Source organism: Pleurodeles waltl, chromosome 7 (assembly GCF_031143425.1).
Source record: "Pleurodeles waltl isolate 20211129_DDA chromosome 7, aPleWal1.hap1.20221129, whole genome shotgun sequence".
Lineage (NCBI taxonomy): Eukaryota > Metazoa > Chordata > Amphibia > Caudata > Salamandridae > Pleurodeles > Pleurodeles waltl.
The window spans coordinates 1,368,758,977-1,368,783,015 of NC_090446.1; the positions used below are offsets into that span (position 1 = coordinate 1,368,758,977).

Here is a 24,039-nt window from a genome sequence, read left to right on the forward strand (position 1 = left end):
ATACTGATAGCACCAACATGGGCAAGGCAACCCTGGTACACAACACTGCTAGAACTATCAGTAGTACCCCACATCAAATTGCCCAACTGGCCAGATCTGTTAACACAACACAAACAACAGATCAGGCATCCAGATCCAGCATCGCTGAATCTAGCAATCTGGCTCCTGAAATCCTAGAATTCGGACACTTAGACCTTACACAAGAATGTATGGAAGTCATAAAGCAAGCTAGAAGACCATCCATTAGGCACTGCTATGCAAGCAAATGGAAAAGGTTTGTTTGCTACTGCCATCATAATCAAATCCAACCATTACACGCATCTCCAAAGGATGTAGTGGGTTACTTGCTACACTTACAAAAATCAAACCTAGATTTCTCTTCCATTAAGATACACCTTGCGGCAATATCTGCATACCTGCAGATTACCTATTCAACTTCACTATTTAAGATACCGGTCATTAAAGCATTTATGGAAGGCCTTAAAAGAATTATTCCACCAAGGACACCACCCGTTCCTTCATGGAACCTCAATGTTGTCTTAACAAGACTCATGGGTCCACCTTTTGAACCCATGCACTCTTGCGCAATACAGTTCCTAACCTGGAAAGTTGCATTTCTCATCGCCATCACATCTCTACGGAGAGTAAGCGAAATTCAAGCGTTTACAATACAAGAACCTTTTATCCAAATACACAAAAATAAGGTAGTCCTAAGGACCAATCCTAAATTTTTACCAAAGGTTATTTCACCGTTCCACCTAAATCAAACTGTAGAACTACCAGTGTACTTCCCACAGCCAGATTCCGTAGCCGAGAGGGCACTACATACATTAGATGTCAAAAGAGCACTAATGTACTACATTGACAGAACAAAAAACATCAGAAAGACTAAACAACTATTTATTGCATTCCAAAAACCTCATGCAGGAAAACCAATATCAAAACAAGGTATAGCCAGATGGATAGTTAAGTGCATCCAAATCTGCTACCTTAAAGCAAAAAGACAGCTGCCCATTACACCAAGGGCACACTCAACCAGAAAGAAAGGCGCTACCATGGCCTTTCTAGGAAATATTCCAATGCACGAAATATGTAAGGCAGCCACATGGTCTACGCCTCACACGTTCACCAAGCACTACTGTGTAGACGTGCTATCCGCACAACAAGCCACAGTAGGTCAAGCCGTGTTAAGAACCTTATTTCAAAATACTTCCACTCTTACAGGCTGAGCCACCGCTTTTGGGGAGATAACTGCTTACTAGTCTATGCACAACATGTGTATCTACAGCGACAGATGCCATCGAACTGAAAATGTCACTTACCCAGTGTACATCTGTTCGTGGCATCAGTCGCTGAAGATTCACATGTGCCCACCCGCCTCCCCGGGAGCCTGTAGCCGTTCGGAAGTTAGCTTAGGCTTTGTACATTTGTAAATATATTATTTAAACCTTAAATAGGTACATACTTATTCACTCCATTGCATGGGCACTATTACTACAACACAACTCCTACCTCACCCTCTGCGGGGAAAACAATCGAAGATGGAGTCGACGCCCATGCGCAATGGAGACAAGGAGGAGGAGTCCCTCGGTCCCGTGACTCGAAAGACTTCTTCGAAGAAAAACAACTTGTAACACTCCGACCCAACACCAGATGGCGGGCTATGCACAACATGTGAATCTTCAGCGACTGATGCCACGAACAGATGTACACTGGGTAAGTGACATTTTCATTCTAATTGATACTTCTTACAGCAGTTTTCTCACTATGTGAATATTCGCCAGGCACTTGACTGAATCTGGAAACTTTGAAGCAGTACTCTCTCTCTCTCTCCACTGGTAGGTGGCGTTGTGCAGCTGTGCACCAGTGTCGTTCCACACCGGAAGTGACCAGTGAAGCCGCACGTGAGCACCACCCATGTGTGCTGACGTGAGTTCCTTCCTTTCCATACTTTAGATGCGGATCTGGAGGGTCTCCTTGGTCTTCAAGACTCTTTTTTGTCAAAATCTTCCAGTGTTCCCCTAAAACAAAAAGGTTCAACCCTTGTAGGGACTGTTGCAAACAGATGACTGTGCTGGACCGTTGCAAATTTCCTTTGGTGCCTGAGGTCAGAGCCTGACACCAGGACCCGTGATACAGTCTTTTTTTCAGCACTGACTCAGATAATGACAGTTTTGATGATTATATTCTACAATATGCTTAGGAAAACCGGTATGAAGAACTCCAAGATGCCAGTGGCTTGGATACTTCTCCAGATACTGGCCTCTTCTCTCCCCCTACTGAGGAAAGCACCTTATTCGCAGTTGTTATGCGAATGGCAGCGGAAGTTCTAACACCCCCCTCCCCCACTATCAAGGTGAAGACTTTTGTTTTTCCTGAAGTACTTCAGCTTGGCCAAGCCCTTACAGAACCTTTAATGCCATTTAATGAGGCCCTCACACATTCCCTTTTCGGCACTTGGGAGCAACTATATTTGGGTCCACCTTTTAATATCCATGTCACTCGACTCCATCATCCAGCACTGGGCAGCCCAGTCTTTCTCGCGCAACATCCAACGCTAGAGAGTTTGAATGGTTCAGACATCCACCAGTAAAGTAATTCCCAACGCCTTTCCTACCACCATGCCTGATCATGAACCAAAGATAAGAGTAACATTTGGCAAATATATTTTTTTACTCTACAAGCCTTGCACTCAGTAAACCCCAGCTGTCTTCTAGGCTGATAATCCCATGTTCTATGGGACACCATGGCCCAAGTTTTTACAGGCAGTTCTGGACAACCTGCGGACATCCCTAACCTAAGGTATTGAAGATGGCCAGGATGCAGCAAAATGTATCTCTGGCTTGGACACAACCAGCTGCCTAGATCAGACAAAGGGTATAAGTGTGGAACTTTATCGCCACACCTGGGTGAGGTCTACAGGCTTGTGCGGGGATGGACATGCCATTCGATCGCCTTCACTTCTTTGGTGACACAGTGTATTCAGACCTGGACTGATTTCAGGAAAGCAGGGACTCAGTATTTTCCTTAAGTCTTTCTGCTCCCACCAGACAGTTCCACCAACAATGCTGCACTCTCTGGGGACATGGTCAGGGTTTTCAGTTTTTTCTATTTTAAAACCCTCCACCAGCGCACTAGGCCTTTCAGCCCTTTGATGGCCTAGGCCTGGGTTCTCAAGGACTGTGCCCAGGACAACATGGACAACTTGCACCTCAGTCCCCCACCCATCCTGCTATAAAACATCCTTAGTGCATTCTTACTGATACACAGCCACCATGTCAGAGGCAAGATCCAATATTTCCCCCAGGTGTAGCAAGCCGTCACAAGTGGGTTCTCCAAATTGTACATCCCATTTCTTTCCATCCTGCCGTACCTTCCACCTCCATCAGGGCAGCTGACAGAGGACCACCAGTCCATCTTGCAGGTGGAAGTGCATGCCCTTTTGTCCAAAGTGGCCATAGAGAGGATTCTGACCTCGGACAGAGGACCTGGATGTTGCTCTTTTTAATTCCTTGTGCTGCAGAAAGATGAATGTTTTTGTCATATTTTAGATTGGCTCAACACCTTTAACTTCGTAGGCGTCCCCGTATGTCAACTGTTACACCTAGTATTTCAGGGTCTGCATATTGTGATGGGTGCCCTCCCTTATTCCAAAAATTACTTCAAGGGTACCAGCACTAGCATTTTGTCACAGGTTCTCCAATGTCAAGAACTCCTTCTACTATGCCAGCTGTAGTATTTTGCCACATGTGCTCCCATGCCAAGAATTTCCTCCGCTATGCCAGTGTCAACGTTTTTCCATGTGCCCATAAGCTAGGAATTACTTCCAGGATGTCAGGGCCTACATTTTGCCATGCATGACCTCCCTTATGCCTAGAATTACCTCCAATATGCCAGTGGCAGCAAGTTATTGTAGATGCCCCTTTAAACCAAGAATTATCTTATAAATGCCATGGCGAGCGGCAGACTCACAAGCATGAAACAAGCTAACACACACACTCTTGTTTACTCTTTCCACTTCTCTCACGCTAACATACTGACACACTCACTCATACTCACTGTCAGTCACACATAAACATGCACACAAACTCAGTGATTCTTTCTCTCTCTCTCTCACACACACTCACCCTTTCACATTCTCTGACTCACATCTGCTCATGTCCAGGAGCACTGCTTTAATAAATAGGGTTCAGTAGGCCCCTCGGGCCTCTGGCCCCAGGTGCAGCTGCACTATTGGTGTCTACACCTCTGACTCACTCCTGCTCACTCACAATCTCACTCTTAGCTCGCACTCCTCTCATTCTCTCGCACTGTACTCTCTCTCCCTCATTCTGTCACAATCCCTTTAACTCTCATTGACACTCTTCATTACAATAATGCACATTCACCATGCCAATCTCATCCATTCTCAATCACTCCAAAACACATTCACAAACACACACTCACACGTGATTCCCAACGAGGAGCCAGACAGAGCAGCAGGGCCTAGATCAAAACACACTTCCTCCAGCTTCTCAATATGACTTGAAGCACAGCCTCATAAGAAGCTGGGACAGGGCTTGGGGCCCTACCCACCCTGCTCAGTCTGCTGTGTGCCCTGACATCTCATGTTAGCAGATACTCTGTGCTGCCTGAGACATGTGCAGGATGTCAGCTAAATAAAATGATGTGATGTGATGTGATGTGATGTGATGTGATGTGAAATAGCTTTATTGCATAATTAATAAAAATAGTTGCAGTCAGCAATATACATAAAAGGGTAAAATGAGTAAGCCAGAAACGACCAACGGGGTTTCTAACTCACACAGAATAGAAACAAAGGTACCTAGCTGAGGTACTCGAAGCCCACTTAAGTAAGGATGTCTGTTTCATCACGGGGTGATTACATGAACTTTCCCCTCAAACTCCGTGCTGTCCATAATGTTCTGCATCTAGGCTATGGGTGAGAGTAGCATTAAAAACAAGTTGTTTAGTCATGAGCTAAATAGCTCCCTCAGCTTTCATAGTTTGTTAGCGCATGCTTTAACAGGAGTTCCTCTTTTAATATGAATTTAAATAAAATTGATTGTGCCTGAGTGAGGAGATTGTATTTGTATTACACAGTTCAGGCGTGGACAGTCAAGCATCCACCTACAAAGTGCAGTGTTTCTAAATAGCATGCAGTAGATTGGTCGGGCCTCAGCCCCCTCCCCTCCCCCCCACTCCCCTCCTGTAGTCTGGTGGCCGAGAGGGCTGCCCTGCACAGCGTGCATGAAGACATAAGAGATGAGTTAATTTAGCAATGTTAATGAAAACACATTAGTAGTTGTGGCTTAGTTGAGGGGCAATAGGTGGCAGCTCCCAGGAGCCAGGGCTGCACCCTGAAGCTCCCGTTAAGGAGCTGCCACTGATGACGTCTAGGAGTGAGTGATTAAATCACAGAGTTGTATTAAAGCTCTTGGAAATATGCGTGAAATAAATCCAACAGACAGAGTTGTGTGAATTAACACATAAAATAACATACTAGAAACCAGACCCAGTCCCATTAAATGTTGGCATTTGATTGGTTTCGTTGCCGCGTCCTGTGATGTGTTTGAGTGTTGCCTTTTCTAGTTCGCCTACCAAACAGGATTTAAGTATTATGGACGAATGTTAGAAGATGTTCTCTATGAATTGGGACTTCTCTGATTTATGTCTTTACAAATGTCTCCTGTTCTTCCAGATCTTTGGACCTGTGCTGGTTGCAATGACATTCCGGACTGCAAAGGAGGCAATTGCTCTGGGGAATAACACACCATATGGGCTGGCTGCCAGCGTGTGGACGGAAAACCTGCCCCTGGCACTAGAAGTAGCTCTCAGGTACAAGAAGACACGCCTTGAGCAAGTGTGTATCTAGTGTGCGTGAACTAATATGTGAATATGCGTGGGCTCGTCTGTATACAAGCGTGGGGAATGTGCCTGTCTTCATCTAGCCCTGTACATATTAGTGTGTGTGTGTGTGTTTTCACGTGGACCAATGTACACCGCCCACATGAAGTAATCAGGCTTCTCCGCATCCCCTATTCCACATACACAGTGCTCCTAAGAGTCCTCTCTCCAAACCAGTTTCTGCAGCCCCTACATTAATTCATTTTCAAGCAAAAAGGCAGCAACACTGTTCACCTGATTTTCAAGCTACCCCAAAGTGGGGGGCTATAGGCGCAGGGGCAGAGTGGCCATTCATTATTATGTTAATGGTTGGCTGGCCGGCTCCATTAAAGGTTTCAGGGCGGGTCCCTCCTGCTTTAGCCCCGTATTCCTTCATGACGGAACAGTCTCCTCATACCATCACTATAGAGAAGCGGGTGTATAACGCTGTGGTGTTTAGGGCACTGCTCTCACCACTGCCCCCTCGCAGCCTCTCCCAGGTGCATCTGCACAGCTCCGGTCTATAGGGTTCTCGTTGCTCCTGGGTGTGGGACAGAAGTTTGAACAGTCAGTTTAGACATTAGAGTGTCTTTGTACAGAATTGTGTTGAAATAATGGCTTCCACACCACCTCTTTACATCAGCCCACCAAGTATTCTGCATTTCCTTGTTATTTTGGGGGGTTCCTGTCCCTAGGAGATGGCAGAACACTGCACGGAAATGTAGGAGTTGGCAGATACACTGAGGCAAGACTCAAAGTCTTCCTGAGGGTGTCAGTCTGAGGGAGCAGGGTTAGAGCTGCTGAGGCAGGTGTGTGAGTAGCTGAGTATGCACCCCTGTGCCTATGAGCCGGTGGAAGGGTTGTGTTATGTGATTACATATGTGTCTGCTGTGTGGCAGGGTCAGAGAAATGTCCGTACAGCTTCTAGCCCTTGCCTGGATAACCGTGGGCGAGACCAGAAGATCGAGGTTGGAAGAAAATGTTTGATTTTGTGCTGTAAATGGATTTGGTACTAGGCCTTTTGAGCTTGTAAGTGGATGTGCTCTTTGAAAGAGAGACAGACCTATGTTGATGTTAAAGCAATTTGACTTTGTTGATCAGAGGAGGTCCTTTGTAGGTGGGTTGAGCATGTGTAGGTGGGTTGAGCATGTGTAGGTGGGTTGAGCATGTGGTAGGCGTTGGACACCCGTGTCTCCATGCTGGATGTCACTGATACAGGAAACCTTATGGAACAAGGATGCGCTGTTCTCATATCAGTGAGGGGCACTGTTGTGTTGGGCTGGGAGTTGCCCTACCCTCCAATTGGATATATTTCTTAGAAGCAAAGATGGATCCACTAGAACCTAAAATGGCTCCACAAACAGTAGTGGTGGTTTAATGAATGGGAGAGGCGCTGGCATTGATTTCAGGATTATGTGGTGGTCCCTAGCAGGGCAGGAGAATGAGTGACCATCTCCAGAGTTTCTCACTGTTGTGTTCTTTGACAGCCTCAAAGCCGGGACAGTGTGGGTGAATGGCCACAATATGTTTGATGCCGCTGCCGGTTTCGGAGGGTACAAGGAGAGCGGGTTCGGCCGAGATGGGGGAAAAGAGGTAAGTGTCCTGCCCATACATGCCAGCATTTTAGAGCAGGCCAGTGGTAGATTAAAAAAAAATAGTCGGGAGAAAGTATTTTCCCCACTGACTTATGTTGGAGTGCAGAGGCAATCTTCATGAATCCGGTCTATTGGTATGAATGGTGTATAGTGACAGACAATCAGCATTTCGTGTTTGGCAGTTTAGTAACATAACACAAACAAAAACCGAGTTCTAAACTCTGTCAAACAAAAACCGAGTTCTAAACTCTGTTTTTGTTTGCACTATGTCAAACTGCCAAAAATAAAGCGTGTATGCCTGTCTCATATTCTATTCCACCTCCCCCCACCCCCATCCTTCCAAGAATTAAGGACAAAGCGTTAACCTTTGATGGCAGTGTTAATTATTGGAGAGTGAAATTGGAGCCTGAGTGACATGCGTCAACATTTTATTTTTGGCAGTTTAATAAAACTCCGAATCGGGTTTCTGCTTGCAGGAATCGGGAGGCATGCGTGGTTCAACCTTTGCCCTTCTGTTTCCGCCCTTTTTCATCTTCATTCTCCCGCAAGGCTATTTCACTGGAAAGGCGCAGTTATTCATCTGTCTGTGTAAGTGCAGTTACCCTATAGGCCAGAAGAGGGCAGCAAGAAGCTATCTAGGTTACTAAGCTCTGACTGAGTGCCTGACATTTGCGTCCCGGTGACAGGATTTAAGTGAAATGATGTCTCGAGCATCTCTTCTGAGTTCTAGTTATATTCATGTACATCATATATAAATACATCTTTGTTTCTAACCCAGAAAGTAACAGTATGACGGTACCATAGGATTGTCGCCTAATCAGCCACGGAGTGTATCTAGAAAAACTAACTATGACTGCCACTTAACCAGTGAAGACACTGAACTAACTAATTCCATAAGCAAAACCCGAACTTTTTTGCCCAACATTCCCTAATATCCACCAGGTAATATTCGTTTCACAGAAAGAATAAGTGACCCCCCTTCCTGCTTGTATACATGCAAATCTCTCCCCATGATGACACAATGCTGTAAAGCGGCACACTTCCCCGTGTGCACAAACCCCTCATGCCCCGACTGACCCCACGGCGTGCTATTTCCAATAGCCGAGTGTTCCCGGCTCCCCTGCATGCCCCTCTCCGCACCACGGGCGTAGCTTGGTCAGTCTGATTTTGGTGAAAGGGGCAGGGTGTGTGTCAGATTTCCCCACCATCACGCTGGGACATTGTGTTAAAACCCATTTTATCAGAAGCAGAGGGGGTAGAGGTGCAGTGGAAGGAGAGGAATGCAATTGTTAGGGGTACTTAAAACGCTTTTTTTTTTTTAAACTTATTAACATTTTTAAGGCCTTCAAAACATAGACAAGAGTGTGTGTGTGTTTTATTTTTTTTGACAGTGTGGCATGTAAAAATCCCAGGTGAAATCCGATAGACACTTCACATTACCTGGCTGAAATCACTTGTACCCAACTATTTACTGCATAATAACTTTTTTAGGGGGTGTAACACCCCACAAACACCCCCTGGAACTACTCCCCTACTAACACTAATTCGGTTCACACAGTAGGGATGCCAGCCCATGATCTTGCAATAGTTAGTAAACCTTCCTTCAGAAGCCTCAAAGGTTCCAACTGAGCTAGGTCATTTTCCCAGCGGTATGAGCAGAGTGTCCGGACAGACACCAGCAGTAATCAGTGGCCTAACGAAACTTGAGTGGGGGGGGGCCTGCAGAGTACGTGGAGGCCCCCCCCCCGGTCCGGCGGCCCGTACACAGTGTACTGTGCTGATGTGGCCGCCAGAAGCTCGAGGGGTGAAGGGGGTCCTTTGTTACACCACTGGTAGTAATCACATCTGACATCCAGGGCAATACATGATTTCATTTCAAACCGCTCTTGCTCCTTCATTTTACACTAAAACAATCAGATCTCAAGACTAAACTAGGTTCAAAATGTTTTATTTGCTTCCTTCTCTGCACAATGAATGAAGGAGTTTCTAATAATCCATATAAAAAAGAGTGCATACAGCTACCTGGCAAACCAATCTGTAATAAAATAAGCAAATTAGAAACCGTGGCCAATATGAAATATTTTAGTTTTTTCAAGATTTATTATTTCGATAGCAGATACACCGCCAATAACCATTACATTTCCTGCGCCGCAACCTCCTAATCTCTTGAACAGCAAAACCTAATCTGTGAGCCTCCGAAGCTGTCCCGAAACGAAAAGAATGACTGCCAAACCGTGTAGGATCTCTACCCACCTGCCTCAGTGCTTTCTGCAAGACAGCCAATAGATGAAAAGCCGTTACTCGTTTGCCATCCAAATGCCTGAGTTTTATCCCTGTGGTGAACCCCGTCTTGTTGTTACACATGTCACCACTGTTCTGCTGGACACTGTGGCCCATATTGTTTCCCATTTTGACTTCATCTGCACCTTTCTGATCTGTTTTGGACCTACCTAAGAACAGAAACAACACTTCATCCGTGCATTCTACTTACTCATGCATGATACCCCAAAAATTGGCCGATCCCAACAATTCCGAAACTCTAAACGCCCCCCAAAAAGCCACACCCTACTTAATTTAAATAATGAACTTTCATCTGTGGAAAATTATAACCCATCTAACATCTGCAGGATCGAAGCCAATAGATCAGCTGACACTGTGTCCCTCCATTTCTGCATCCGCCCATGTTCCCTAGCCTTGCAACATTCTCCTAGCTAACTCACCCGCCGTAGGCTCGCATCTTCAAATCATTTTGCAGTAGAAAGCCACAGTAGCACACTTACCAGCTATGTTCACCTCCAGACCCCTGTCCAATAAACGTAACTTAAAAAAACACATAATGCGATCTGAAATACAACTCTTCTGCAGAAGTCTGTCTGTTCGGCAGCGCCTCTATCAGGATCTCCTTCTAGGCTTGCTTGTATGATTTTTAATGGAGGCAGCTAAGGAGTTCTCTTCCAGCTCAGTTATTCATAGTTTTTCTAGTGTCCAAGCCTCTAGGGAAATTACTGTCCTCTTAGCATCTACGCCTGGTACTAGTCCACAGAATCTCTGTGAACGAGACAAAGCATCCACAATGTTATTGTTCACACCTGGCACATGTTTTACTTTGAAAATTCTGTTAAACATTAAGCAATCTAGCATAAATCTCTGTAGGAGGCGCAATAGACAAACATCTTTTCCCTTCTGACCATCTACAAGTGACCCAACTGTCTGATTGACCATGTACAAAACCACCTTCTTGTTAGCTAGATATGTACTCAAAATTGACCAAAACACTTAAAGAGGGAAAACCTCCAATAATGCGATGCTACGCCCCTCCTCTTTCCATTTTGGGGCCAAAACTTTGTGCACCATTTGCCATCCCAAAAGAGGCCAAAGCCCTGGGCGCGTAAGACACATCTTAAAATATCGAAATTGGCCACATAAAATCCTCCTCCAAAGACCACAATATGACCCCCTGAAAAATGCACCAAATGTGAAAATCGCCTTTGATCGCTGATGAAATCCGTACTCTGTGATGTTGAAGACTCGCCCTACTGTCTCCTAAAGACAAATCTGTCCTATCATTACCAGCTTGCTCTGTGTGTTTGACTCATACTCCAATTTTTTCTCCATATCCCCGCCTTCATCTGCACAAATTCTTCTTCCCTTGTCAGTTGTGATTTAGTTCCACTTTGTGCTTCACTCTCCATCCTCTTGGTTTCTAGCGCAGGCCCCTGAGAAGTCTGCAAAACATGAGACTGGGCAAAATCCTCAGATCCCATTCCCCCAAGTTCTTTCCGTTGAACCAACAATCATATTGAGATTATCCTTAAACGCCATTGGGTATTTCACCTTCTTGTAATTCCTCCATGTCTCCCACAAAATCCAAATCCAAAAATTCACTCCCTTGTTATCCTCCCCTTCTGTCCCTACATCTGACCCCAGGACGCTCCCTGTCACTGACTCCCCCATCATACATTGGCCAATCAATCATTTCACCCTGCTATTCTGTGAAGTTTGTAGTGGACCCTCTCAACGTCGGATGGTCGTCATACTCCAGTCCCTCCCCTCGGACTGGCATTTGCAGGCTGTCGCAGACCTGACTGGCTTCCTCCTCCTGGACTCCACTGGCAGGTTTGCACTCATGTTGTCCCCCAATCCACATCAGCCGGGGGGCTGTGGTCCTGCCCAAAGGGACAGACGCTTCAAACTGCCCCCTTATACTGCTGTTAAGTATCCAAACACATTCACCTCTGGCCCTTCCTGGTTCCCTCCACTCAGTGGAACCCCTGATGTTGTCTACTAAGTCCCCCCCCCCCAACCCCCAAAATTAGGAAACTGATGAACATCTGTGTGTTCATTTTCAGGTACAAAATAAACCCCACATTCCCCTCCTCTCTGCCTCTTGTGCACTGTCACCCCCAGCTCCACTTGAGGTAACTTGACTGTCCTTCATTTTCTCCAAGCAGATTAAAGGGTTGTGGATAACAATTGGCCAGTAAGGACAATGTTGAAAATACTTTATCCTGGCTCAAATATACTATTGTTGTTACGTTCTGCAGCTGTTTTTTGCAGTTCCAGGCATACCCTGTAATACCTCATGCCCTCCAAGTAGTGTGTGAGGGTCAGGTTTCTTGCTGTGCAGTGCCACCTGCTGAGTGTGCTGCAGATCCACACACAGTGACACCCTAGTTTGAGCAGACCAGCGGTTCCCAACCTGGGGTCTGCGGCACCTCAGGGGTCCGTGACACATTCTCAGGGGGTCCAAAGGCCGGGGCAGGCAGGAAGGCCCTTCTCCAGTAGGGGACTCTGACAGAAAGATAACTCTGGTGATTAATGTAACTTCCTTTGTTCAGCAGTTTTAAAAGCATTGCAAAGCCATGTTCGGGCAAAAATTAAAGCGTCAAGATAACTCTGGTGATTAATGTAACTGCCGGAGAGAGATGGGAGTTTTGTCTAGTGGCAGTTTTGACTCATCTAAGGTAGCACAGATGGTAAATATGCCTGCTGCAAAGAACATGTATAATGCAAAGAACAATATTTTATGTGCATATCACAGTGGGTTACTGCTTTTGTTACAGAGATTCTTTTGTTACTAAGCAGTTCATGAATTACAATTTTAATCTAATCTGTAAACCTGCCATCACAGAGCTGCATGCAAACTACATGGCACAAATTAGAAAGTTATGTGTTTTTTCCAGTCTTTCATTTTCCTTATGCTGCTAAAAAAGGTTTGGTTGCATAGAAATACATTTGTATTAGTGGAGTCAACGCTAACCACTGTGTTATGTTCTGAATCCTGAGTTTTTGGTTCTTCAAACAAAGCACTCTTAGAAAATGCCTACTAGTGTGGAAGAGATGTGAATCCTACACCTGATAGTCACTGTAAAGTGCTCTGACATCCTACACTGGTTTGAGAGGTGCTATAAAACAAATGAATTACATGTGACAGAGAAGTTATGAAGAGGAAAGAGGCCCTTATGGTTTTACTTCTTTTCCCCACCACATATTTATGTAAAAACGTTTTCTCAGATCTTATGTACCTAAAAAACAGAAATCGCTTGGGAAACGTAGAATCTGACCTGAGAATTCAATTTTCCTCAATAATACCAAACATTGAGAAGTTAGTCGCTGAGTTTCAGCACCAACCTTCCTGTAGGAAGCTGGCTCTGTATATACTATATCAAAATGGGATATCGTGTGCATAGAGTCCAGGGGTTTTCCAAGAGGGTTGACAGAGGCAATAATAGATAATACTAATGCTGCATTTGTGGTACTGTGGTCGAGCAGTTAGGCTTATCAGAGGGTATTGTTAAGCATTTGTTGTACACACACAAGCAATAAGTGAAAACAAACACTCAGTGACTTAACTCCAGGCCAATAGGTTTTTGTATAGAAAAATATTCTTTTGTTAATTTATTTCTAGAACCAGAAGATTCATTTAGCAGGTAAGTACATTAAATGAAAGGTACTTTGCACAGTAATACTTAGAACTTTGAATTGAATCAACAATGTACACAGTTTTCTTAAAAATGTCAAAAAGCTATTTTAAAAGTGGACACACTGGAATTTTCAAGTTCTCGGGGGAGGTAAGTAAAGTACAGTTTTTTAGATAAGTAACAAATTTACGGGTTCAATCTCCGGGGCATAGGTAGCCCACCGTTGGGGGTTCAAGATAACCCAAAACACCCAGCACCAGCAACACAGGGCCGGTTAGGTGCAGAGGTTAAACAGGAGCCAAAATAATGTTGGCCCCGGTGGAGACAGGGTGTACTCCGGTATCGGTCTGCTTGCAGGTAAGTACCAGCGTTGTCGGAGGGCAGACCAGGGGTGTTTGGAGGACTACTGGAGGGGCCCCAAGAAGGCACAAAAACAACACCCTCAGCGTCACGGGGGCGGCCGGCTGCATTGTGCAAACAGGGCATCTGGTTATCAATAGAACTCTATGGAGGGACCCGGGGTCACTTAGGTGCTGCAGGCAGGGCACAGGGAGGTCTCAGCAAGCCACCGTCTGGGCAAGGGTGAGGGCCACCTGCTGGTCGTTGCTGCACCAGTGGTCGGTTTCTCTCAGGCCTGAGGGCTGTGGGTGCAGTGCTTCTCCAGGCAACGGATATCTTTGTCCCAGGCAGTTGCAGTAAGTGGGGGGGGTCATCTGGATTCCCTCAGCAGAGGTCGTTGTGGGGGTGTAGAGAGGTTAGCCCAGGGTGGACACGTCATCTGAGTCACCTGGGGATCCTCTCAGGCTAGTTGGTTTCTCTGGAGACGGGCCAGGGGCGTCGGGTGCAGAGTAGTTGGACTCACGCTTTTGGAGTGAGGTGAGAGTCCCTTTAAAGGTGGTTTCTTTGTCTACTTTTTGGACAGGTCTGCTGTCCATGGGAGTTTCTTGGTCCTCGGTGATGCAGGCAGTCCCCTGGAGGCTTTTCAGGGGTTGCTGGTCCTGTAGAACATGTTACTTCTTTTTTTGCAGCTTTTCGAAGCAGGAGATGGGCCGGTACGGCTGGGGCTGCGTCAGTTGTTGTATCCTTCTCTTCTCTGCGGGGTTTTCAGCTCAGCAGTCCTTCTTCTTTCTTGGAGTCGTCAGGAAATCTGAAGAGCTGGGTTCAGGGCTGTCCCTAAATACAAAATTTAGGGGTGTGTTAGGGTCAGAGGGCAGTAGCCAATGGCTGCTGTCCCTGAGGGTGGCTACACCCTCCTTGTGCCCACTCACTCTGGGTAGGGGGGCACATCCCTACCCCTATTGGTCCTAATCCTCCAAAGCAAGATGGAGGATTTCTCAAGGAGGGAGTCACTTCAGCTCTCTATACCTTAGGGGTGGTCCTGGCTGAGGGTGTGACTCCTCCTTGTTTTTCCCATTATCCCTCTGGACTTGCCACCAAAAGTGGGGGCTCGTCCGGGGGGTGGGCATCTCCACTGGCTGGAGTGCCCTGGGGCATTGTAACACTAGGCTTGAGCCTTTGAGGCTCACCGCCAGGTGTTACAGTTCCTGCAGGGGGAGGTGTGAAGCACCTCCACCCAGGACAGACTTTGTTTCTGACCACAGAGTGCACAAAGGCACTCACCCCATGTGGTCAGAAACTTGTCTGGAAGTGGCAGGCTGGCATAGACCGGTCAGCCTTACATCAGCAGTTGGGCTAACATACAGGGGGCATCTCTAAAATGCACTCTGTGTGCATTTTTTAATAAATCCCACACTGGCATCAGTGTGGGTTTATTGTGCTGAGAAGTTTGATACCAAACTTCCCAGTATTCCTTGTAGCCATTATGGTGCTGTGGAGTTCGTAATGACAGACTCCCAGATCAAATACTCAGTATGGCTACCCTGCAAATACAATGTCTAAGAATGGACTTAGACACTGTAGAGGCATATTGCTCAGCAGCTATGCCCTCACCTGTGGTATAGTGTTCCCTGCCTTAGGGCTTAAGGCCTGCTAGAGGGGTGACTTACCTATGCCAAAGGCAGTGGTTTGTGGGTGTGGCACCCTGAGGGGAGTGCCATGTCGACTTTGTCTTTTCTCCCCACTAGCACACACAAGCTGCAAAGCAGTGTGCATGTAATGAGTGAGGGGTCCCTGAGGGTGGCATAATACATGCTCCAGCCCTTAGGGACCTTCCCTGGCCACAGGGCCATTGGTACCAGGGGTACCTTTTACAAGGGACTTAACTGTGTGGCAGGGCTGTGCCAGTTGTGGAAACAAAGGTACAGTTTTAGGGAAAGAACACTGGTGCTGGGGCCTGGTTAGCAGGGTTGAAGCATACTTCTAATCAAAGCTGGCATCAACACTAGGCACGTAGTGGAGGATGACCATGCCAACAGTGGCATTTTCTTACAGGTATGTATCAAAATCACAAAAATGCGCTGCATGACTCATTGCCCCTCACCTCTCCAATAAGTGTCCTCAGAGGTCTCCATGCATGCTATGTTTCACATGAAAATATGCCACTGCTCAAGATACTATCCGCTAACCCAGCAAAGCTCTCCAACTACAGACCCATCTCCCTCCTATCATATCTGGCAAAGGTAGTAGAGAAACTAATCAACCAACACTTCAGTGGCCACCTCAGCTGCTACCAGCTTCGCAAAGCAATAAGAGTTCAGGCCCAGCCACAGTATAGACCAGCACTCACCACCACCACAGATAACATCTGCATGATCCTTGTCAGAGAAGACGCAGCATCCCTCCTTCTCCTGGATCTCTCGGCAGCATTTGACATACTACATTAGATTGATTTCTGAATCTGCTCCTTCTTAATGGATAGAACACAAGCTGTCAGCCTGGCAACTCACTCCTCGGAAGCCCGCAAACTCATCTGCAGAGTGCCTCAAGGTTAATTGCTTAGCCCCACCCTCTTCAACATACAACGCATACATGATCCATTTGGCCAGAACTCTGTAGAAATCTAATTTTGCGCTTACCAAACTATGAAGTTGCAAATCGGGATTCCCTATTTGCAACTTCCAAACTGAGTGTACATAGCATTTCCTAAACGTGAAATGGACATTTTGGAAATGCTTTTAACATTGAATCCAACCCAATGGTAACTAGGTGCACATTTTCAAAAGGCACCCAAAATGCAGTTTTTTGTACTGCCATAGAGCGTTCACTTGCCCGATGGTACAGGAGCTCTTTACACAAGTACCACTTTCTTTGTAATTAGATTTAAGGGGGGGGCCTTAGGCCCATAGGTACAAATGTATTTGCATTTCCAAATTTACGATTTCCTAACAGCGATTGCGACTCCATAGGAATCGCTATTAGGAATTCACAATTTTCTCACGTGCCAATTTGCATTTCCTAAATAGCTGTTTCTTAGGATTCGCTATTTAGGAAATACAAAATAAAAGTTTTCTACATATGGGCCAAAGTTGCCATCAGTGCTCAATATTACTAGTACAGGCTTAAGAAACATAGTCTTCATCGGTGCCAGTGCCAGCAATGAAATACAATCAGTAAGAAGATAAACAATGTGGTCTTTATTAACTTAATCACAATCACTATTTGTGCTATCACTTCAAGATTTTGTGGGCCAGTCATCATTCACGCCAAAGTGTGCAAGCCTTAGGGCCTAATTTAGAACCCTGCGGATGGGTTACTCCGTCGCAACGGTGAACGATCTAAATCCCATTCTATCCTATGGGATTTAGATTTTTCCCGATAGGATATCCATCACCGTAGTGACAGAGTAACCTGTCCGCTGAGTTAGAAATCAGGCCCTTAGTAGTTGAATCCATATAGTTGCCTGCTTACATTTTCAACTAATGTGGAAAAGCATAGACTGGTAGCCTTACATTATAAGTTGCTGCCCCTTTCAGGTTCCCGTGGCTTCCACAAGCCATGATTCCTTGTGCTGCCAATTGCCTCACAGAGTTGGTTCTTTATTCACACTCATGTGAGTGGGATCCTGGAACACACTTACTGTTTTCATACCTGCTTTTCTGATCATATTTTTCTCAGAATTCCTCCATTTTTTGCTTTGACTCAACCTCCTTAACAGCCAGTAAGCCAAGTACATGATTCTTAGCCTTTTTCCACAGGTGTTTTCTGGTCTGAATGTCTTCCTTATTTGTCTGGTACCCATCACATAGTGGGGAAAAGGCTGGCACAGACCCACATCAGGTTTGTGTGGTCACTCTACCATCTTCTCATTCCTTGAAGAAATGTGTGTTTTGTAGGAAAATGACTGAAAGGAACCCTCAAAGACGGGGAGGTCGTCTGACTTTAAGGGAAAATTAGAATATCTGAAAACAAAAGATGAGATCAAAGTTGCCATGCCCTCCAGGAAACATGCAGTTTCTATTCCAGCGGTGCCTACAACTCTTAAGGAGTCTCACAAAAGACGACCCAGGGAGAGGAGTTAGGACAAAGGTGAAATCAGAATACACCGCTGTCAAAGTCCTCATTGACATTGTTCCCTCATGCAGAGGAAGACTCTGACATCAGCAAAAGTCTCAGCTCCAGTGTATTCTTTGTCTAGCATTAGCTCAAAACTCCTTTGCCATTAGCACTTATCAAGCATATATAAACACCAACGTACTTCTAGCATACACTGGCATCCTGCTTGCCATGGTTCTCCTTGCATTCTGCTGCTAGTCATTTGACGTCACTGCTCCTTTTACTGTCACTGCAGACACCGTCACAACACTGTTCAATGTCTCCAAAATTAACTTCCTGGTTTTTGCTGCTAATTTTCACTCCAGAGAAGGATTTCTTTCCAGGAAAGAGATTAAGACTATCACCTTCTATAGAGCCAACCCAACAAGCTCTTAGACTGCCAAGGTTTATTGTTCCTGCTGAAGATTTATTGTAAGCTCCATTACCTCTTCTCATTCTTCCTACTAATTTTTTCTTTGTGGACATTTGCTTATTTGTTTAATGGCTTGGTTTTGTATTTATCTATCTTTTGACTTACCTTTTGCTGCTTTGATTTCCCAGAGGTAACCTACTGTTTGATTTGTTTGTCATTAATTCCTTGGCACTTAGAGACATATCTATATGTTCTGCAGCTTCTCCTTCTGAAGTTTTCTATGGGGGACAATATTACTAACTTCCCTGGTGTGCTACTATGAGGAGCCTCCAAGCTGAACATAACCATGGAGATACCACAGACGTCTGTGTTGCTCATCATGGAAACATTAGACCCCATGCTTCACCAAGACCTCTATTACCTTAGGTTCCACATCTATTAGAGTTGGCAGAAGAATTCCTCACTGGTGATAGCAAAAGCTGAAACGCCTCATTTGCTGAAGAAGCACAAACCGCCTTTTCAGGGCCCAACGTCTTAAAAGCAAACACTTAAGTCCTACTCTGATTTAACTCATACTCTGTATTAACCCCTTCTGTGCCTTGGACGAGATGATCTCGTCCAAGGCTACAGTTCCCCTGTGCCTTGGACGAGATCATCTCGTCCTAGGCACAGGGGAACTTGGGGGCGCGCTAGCGCGCCCCCCGTGCACCCCCCTTCCCCCCGCAAGTCGGGATGGAAGGGGAAGACCTTCCACCCCCGACCCCCCCACCCCCCCCCCTGTGACATCAGCGCGCGCTGATTTGTCACAGGGGCCTCCCTAGTCGCGCTGGAAGCTCTGCTTCCAGCGCGATTGAAAAAGAAATGCAAAAGCATTTCTTTTTCAATCACTTGGGAGGCCCGGAGGGGCTTCAAAGGGAAGGAAAAGTATTTCCTTCCCTTTGAAGTCCCTCCGAGGGTTTCAAAAGCCGGATTGCTTGCAATCCGGCTTTTGAAACCCTACTAGACACCAGGGATTTTTTTTTTTTTTATTGAAACACACAAAAGGGAGCGACCCCTTGGGCAAGGGTCGCTCTCAGGGGGGGCATTTTTATGAGAAGGCCTTTTCTGCCCCCCCTGGGGGCAGATCGGCCTTATTAGGCCGATCTGCCCCCAGGTGGGGCAGAAACCTCTAGGCACCAGGGACAATTTTTTTTTTTTTTTTTTTTTTTTTATGTTTCATTTCTTTTTTTTTTGGTGGGTAGCGACCCTAAGGGGTCGCTCCCCTTGGGGGAAAATTATATTTTGGCCATTTCTGCCCCCCTTGGGGGCAGATTGGCCTATTTTGATGAGGACAATCTGCCCCCAAGGGGGGTAGAAACCACTAGACACCAGGGAATTTTTTCTTTGCGTGAATTTCACGCAAAGGGAGCGACCCCTTAGGCAAGGGTCGCTCCCTGGGGGGGAGGGCAATTTATTTTAGGCCATTTCTGCCCCCCTGGGGGCAGATCGGCCTATTATTAGGCCGATCTGCCCCCAGGGGGGGCAGAAACCTCTAGGCGCCACAGCAATTTTTTTTTTTGTGTTTTTTTTTTTTTGTTGTTTCTTTTTTTAGAGATGGGGAGCGACCCATCAGGCAAGGGTCGCTCCCCTGGGGGGCAAATTGTATTTAGACCATTTCTGCCCCCCTGGGGGCAGATTGGCCGATTTTAGGTCAATCTGCCCCCAAGGGGGCAGAAACCACTAGGCACCGGGGATTTGTTTTGTGGCGCCAATGTCACGCAGGGGGAGCGACCCCGTAGGCAAGGGTCGCTCCCGGGTGGGGTGGGGGTTGGGGGGGGCAAATTTATTTTAGGCCATTTCTGCCCCCCCGGGGGCAGATCGGCCTATTATTAGGCCGAACTGCCCCCAGGGGGGGGCAGAACCCTCAGGGCACCAGGGATTTTTTTTTTGTTGTGTTGTTTTTTTTTTGTTTGTTTGTTTTTTTCGAGATGGGGAGCGACCCATCAGGCAAGGGTCGCTCCCCTGGGGGGCAAATTGTATTTAGGCCATTTCTGCCCCCCTTGGGGGCAGATTGGCAGATTTTAGGTCAATCTGCCCCCAAGGGGGCAGAAACCACTAGGCACCTGGGATTTGTTTTTTGGCGCCAATGTCACGCAGGGGGAGCAACCCCTTAGGCAAGGGTCGCTCCCGGGGGGGGTGGGGGCTGGGGGGGGGAATTTATTATAGGGCATTTCTGCCCCCCCCCTCCCGGGGCCGGCTGAGCTGGAGGCCAAACTCCACAGGAAGGCACTTTGCAAAAAACACCTCTGTTTTCTGTGAAAAAATATGTTCTGTCCACGTTGTGTTTTGGGCCATTTCCTTTCGTGGGCGCTAGGCCTACTCACAGAAGTGAGGTACCATTTTTATTGAGAGACTTAGGGGAACGCTGGGTGGAAGGAAATTTGTGGCTCCTCTCAGATTCCAGAACTTTCTGCCACAGAAATGTGAGGAACATGTGTTTTTTTAGCCACATTTTGAGGTTTGCAAAGGATTCTGGGTAACAGAACCTGGTCCGAGCCCCGCAAGTCACCACATCTTGGATTCCCCAGTTCTCTAGTTTTCAGAAATGCACAGGTTTGGTAGGTTTCCCTAGGTGCCGGGTGAGCTACAGGCCAAAATCCACAGGTAGGCACTGTTTTCTTTCAAAAAATGGGATGTGTCCACGTTGCGTTTTGGGGCGTTTCCTGTTGCGGGCGCTAGGCCTACCCACGCAAGTGAGGTATCATTTTTATCGGGAGACTTGGGGGAACGCTGGGTGGAAGGAAATTTGTAGGTCCTCTCAGATTCCAGAACTTTCTGCCACAAAAATGTGAGGAGCATGTGTTTTTTTAGCCAAATTTTGAGGTTTGCAAAGGATTCTGGGTAACAGAACCTGGTCCGAGCCCCGCAAGTCACCCCTCCTTGGATTCCCCTAGGTCTCTAGTTTTCAGAAATGCACAGGTTTGGTAAGTTTCCCTAGGTGCCGGCTGAGCTAGAGGCCAAAATCTACAGGTAGGCACTTCGCAAAAAACACCTCTGTTTTCTCCCAAAATTTAGGATGTGTCCACGTTGCGCTTTGGGGTGTTTCCTGTCGCCGGCGCTAGGCCTACCCACGCAAGTGAGGTATCATTTTTATCGGGAGACTTGGGGGAACGCTGGGTGGAAGGAAATTTGTAGCTCCTCTCAGATTCTAGAACTTTCTGCCACAGAAATGTGAGGAACATGTGTTTTTTTAGCCAAATTTTGAGGTTTGCAAAGGATTCTGGGTAACAGAACCTGGTCCGAGCCCCGCAAGTCACCCCTCCTTGGATTCCCCTAGGTCTCTAGTTTTCAGAAATGCACAGGTTTGGTAGGTTTCCCTAGGTGCCGGCTGAGCTAGAGGCCAAAATCTACAGGTAGGCACTTCGCAAAAAACACCTCTGTTTTTTTCCAAAATTTAGGATGTGTCCACGTTGCGCTTTGGGGTGTTTCCTGTCGCCGGCGCTAGGCCTACCCACGCAAGTGAGGTATCATTTTTATCGGGAGACTTGGGGGAACGCTGGGTGGAAGGAAATTTGTAGCTCCTCTCAGATTCCAGAACTTTCTGCCACAGAAATGTGAGGAACATGTGTTTTTTTAGCCAAATTTTGAGGTTTGCAAATGATTCTGGGTAACAGAACCTGGTCCGAGCCCCGCAAGTCACCCCTCCTTGGATTCCCCTAGGTCTCTAGTTTTCAGAAATGCACAGGTTTGGTAGGTTTCCCTAGGTGCCGGCTGAGCTAGAGGCCAAAGTCTACAGGTAGGCACTTCGCAAAAAACACCTCTGTTTTTTTCCAAAATTTAGGATGTGTCCACGTTGCGCTTTGGGGTGTTTCCTGTCGCCGGCGCTAGGCCTACCCACGCAAGTGAGGTATCATTTTTATCGGGAGACTTGGGGGAACGCTGGGTGGTAGGAAATTTGGAGCTCCTCTCAGATTCCAGAACTTTCTGCCACAGAAATGTGAGGAACATGTGTTTTTTTAGCCAAATTTTGAGGTTTGCAAAGGATTCTGGGTAACAGAACCTGGTCCGAGCCCCGCAAGTCACCCCTCCTTGGATTCCCCTAGGTCTCTAGTTTTCAGAAATGCACAGGTTTGGTAGGTTTCCCTAGGTGCCGGCTGAGCTAGAGGCCAAAATCTACAGGTAGGCACTTTGCAAAAAACACCTCTGTTTTCTCCCAAAATTTAGGATGTGTCCACGTTGCGCTTTGGGGTGTTTCCTGTCGCCGGCGCTAGGCCTACCCACGCAAGTGAGGTATCATTTTTATCGGGAGACTTGGGGGAACGCTGGGTGGAAGGAAATTTGTAGCTCCTCTCAGATTCCAGAACTTTCTGCCACAGAAATGTGAGGAACATGTGTTTTTTTAGCCAAATTTTGAGGTTTGCAAAGGATTCTGGGTAACAGAACCTGGTCCGAGCCCCGCAAGTCACCCCTCCTTGGATTCCCCTAGGTCTCTAGTTTTCAGAAATGCACAGGTTTGGTAGGTGTCCCTAGGTGCCGGCTGAGCTAGAGGCCAAAATCTACAGGTAGGCACTTCGCAAAAAACACCTCTGTTTTTTTCCAAAATTTAGGATGTGTCCATGTTGCGCTTTGGGGTGTTTCCTGTCGCCGGCGCTAGGCCTACCCACGCAAGTGAGGTATCATTTTTATCGGGAGACTTGGGGGAACGCTGGGTGGAAGGAAATTTGTAGCTCCTCTCAGATTCCAGAACTTTCTGCCACAGAAATGTGAGGAACATGTGTTTTTTTAGCCAAATTTTGAGGTTTGCAAAGGATTCTGGGTAACAGAACCTGGTCCGAGCCCCGCAAGTCACCCCTCCTTGGATTCCCCTAGGTCTCTAGTTTTCAGAAATGCACAGGTTTGGTAGGTTTCCCTAGGTGCCGGTTGAGCTAAAGGCCAAAATCTACGGGTAGGCACTTCGCAAAAAACACCTCTGTTTTTTTCCAAAATTTAGGATGTGTCCACGTTGTGCTTTGGGGTGTTTCCTGTCGCCGGCGCTAGGCCTACCCACGCAAGTGAGGTATCATTTTTATCGGGAGACTTGGGGGAACGCTGGGTGGAAGGAAATTTGTAGCTCCTCTCAGATTCCAGAACTTTCTGCCACAGAAATGTGAGGAACATGTGTTTTTTTAGCCAAATTTTGAGGTTTGCAAAGGATTCTGGGTAACAGAACCTGGTCCGAGCCCCGCAAGTCACACCTCCTTGGATTCCCCTAGGTCTCTAGTTTTCAGAAATGCACAGGTTTGGTAGGTTTCCCTAGGTGCCGGCTGAGCTAGAGGCCAAAATCTACAGGTAGGCACTTCGCAATAAACACCTCTGTTTTTTTCCAAAATTTAGGATGTGTCCATGTTGTGCTTTGGGGTGTTTCCTGTCGCCGGCGCTAGGCCTACCCACGCAAGTGAGGTATCATTTTTATCGGGAGACTTGGGGGAACGCTGGGTGGAAGGAAATTTGTAGCTCCTCTCAGATTCCAGAACTTTCTGCCACAGAAATGTGAGGAACATGTGTTTTTTTTAGCCAAATTTTGAGGTTTGCAAAGGATTCTGGGTAACAGAACCTGGTCCGAGCCCCGCAAGTCACCCCTCCTTGGATTCCCCTAGGTCTCTAGTTTTCAGAAATGCACAGGTTTGGTAGGTTTCCCTAGGTGCCGGCTGAGCTAGAGGCCAAAATCTACAGGTAGGCACTTCGGAAAAAACACCTCTGTTTTTTTCCAAAATTTAGGATGTGTCCACGTTGCGCTTTGGGGTGTTTCCTGTCGCCGGCGCTAGGCCTACCCACGCAAGTGAGGTATCATTTTTATCGGGAGACTTGGGGGAAC

General features: G+C 46.7%; 1 protein-coding gene across 1 annotated transcript in view; it reads left to right on the forward strand.

Moving 5' to 3' along the window:
* ALDH16A1 (aldehyde dehydrogenase 16 family member A1) overlaps positions 1-24,039 on the forward strand; it is a 483,909-nt gene that overhangs the window by 142,855 nt on the left and 317,015 nt on the right. Inside the window, exons 10-11 of the mRNA XM_069200818.1 lie at positions 5,702-5,838; positions 7,374-7,479. Of these exons, the coding sequence (XP_069056919.1) occupies positions 5,702-5,838; positions 7,374-7,479 (243 nt within the window). The remainder of the gene's footprint in view (positions 1-5,701; positions 5,839-7,373; positions 7,480-24,039) is intronic.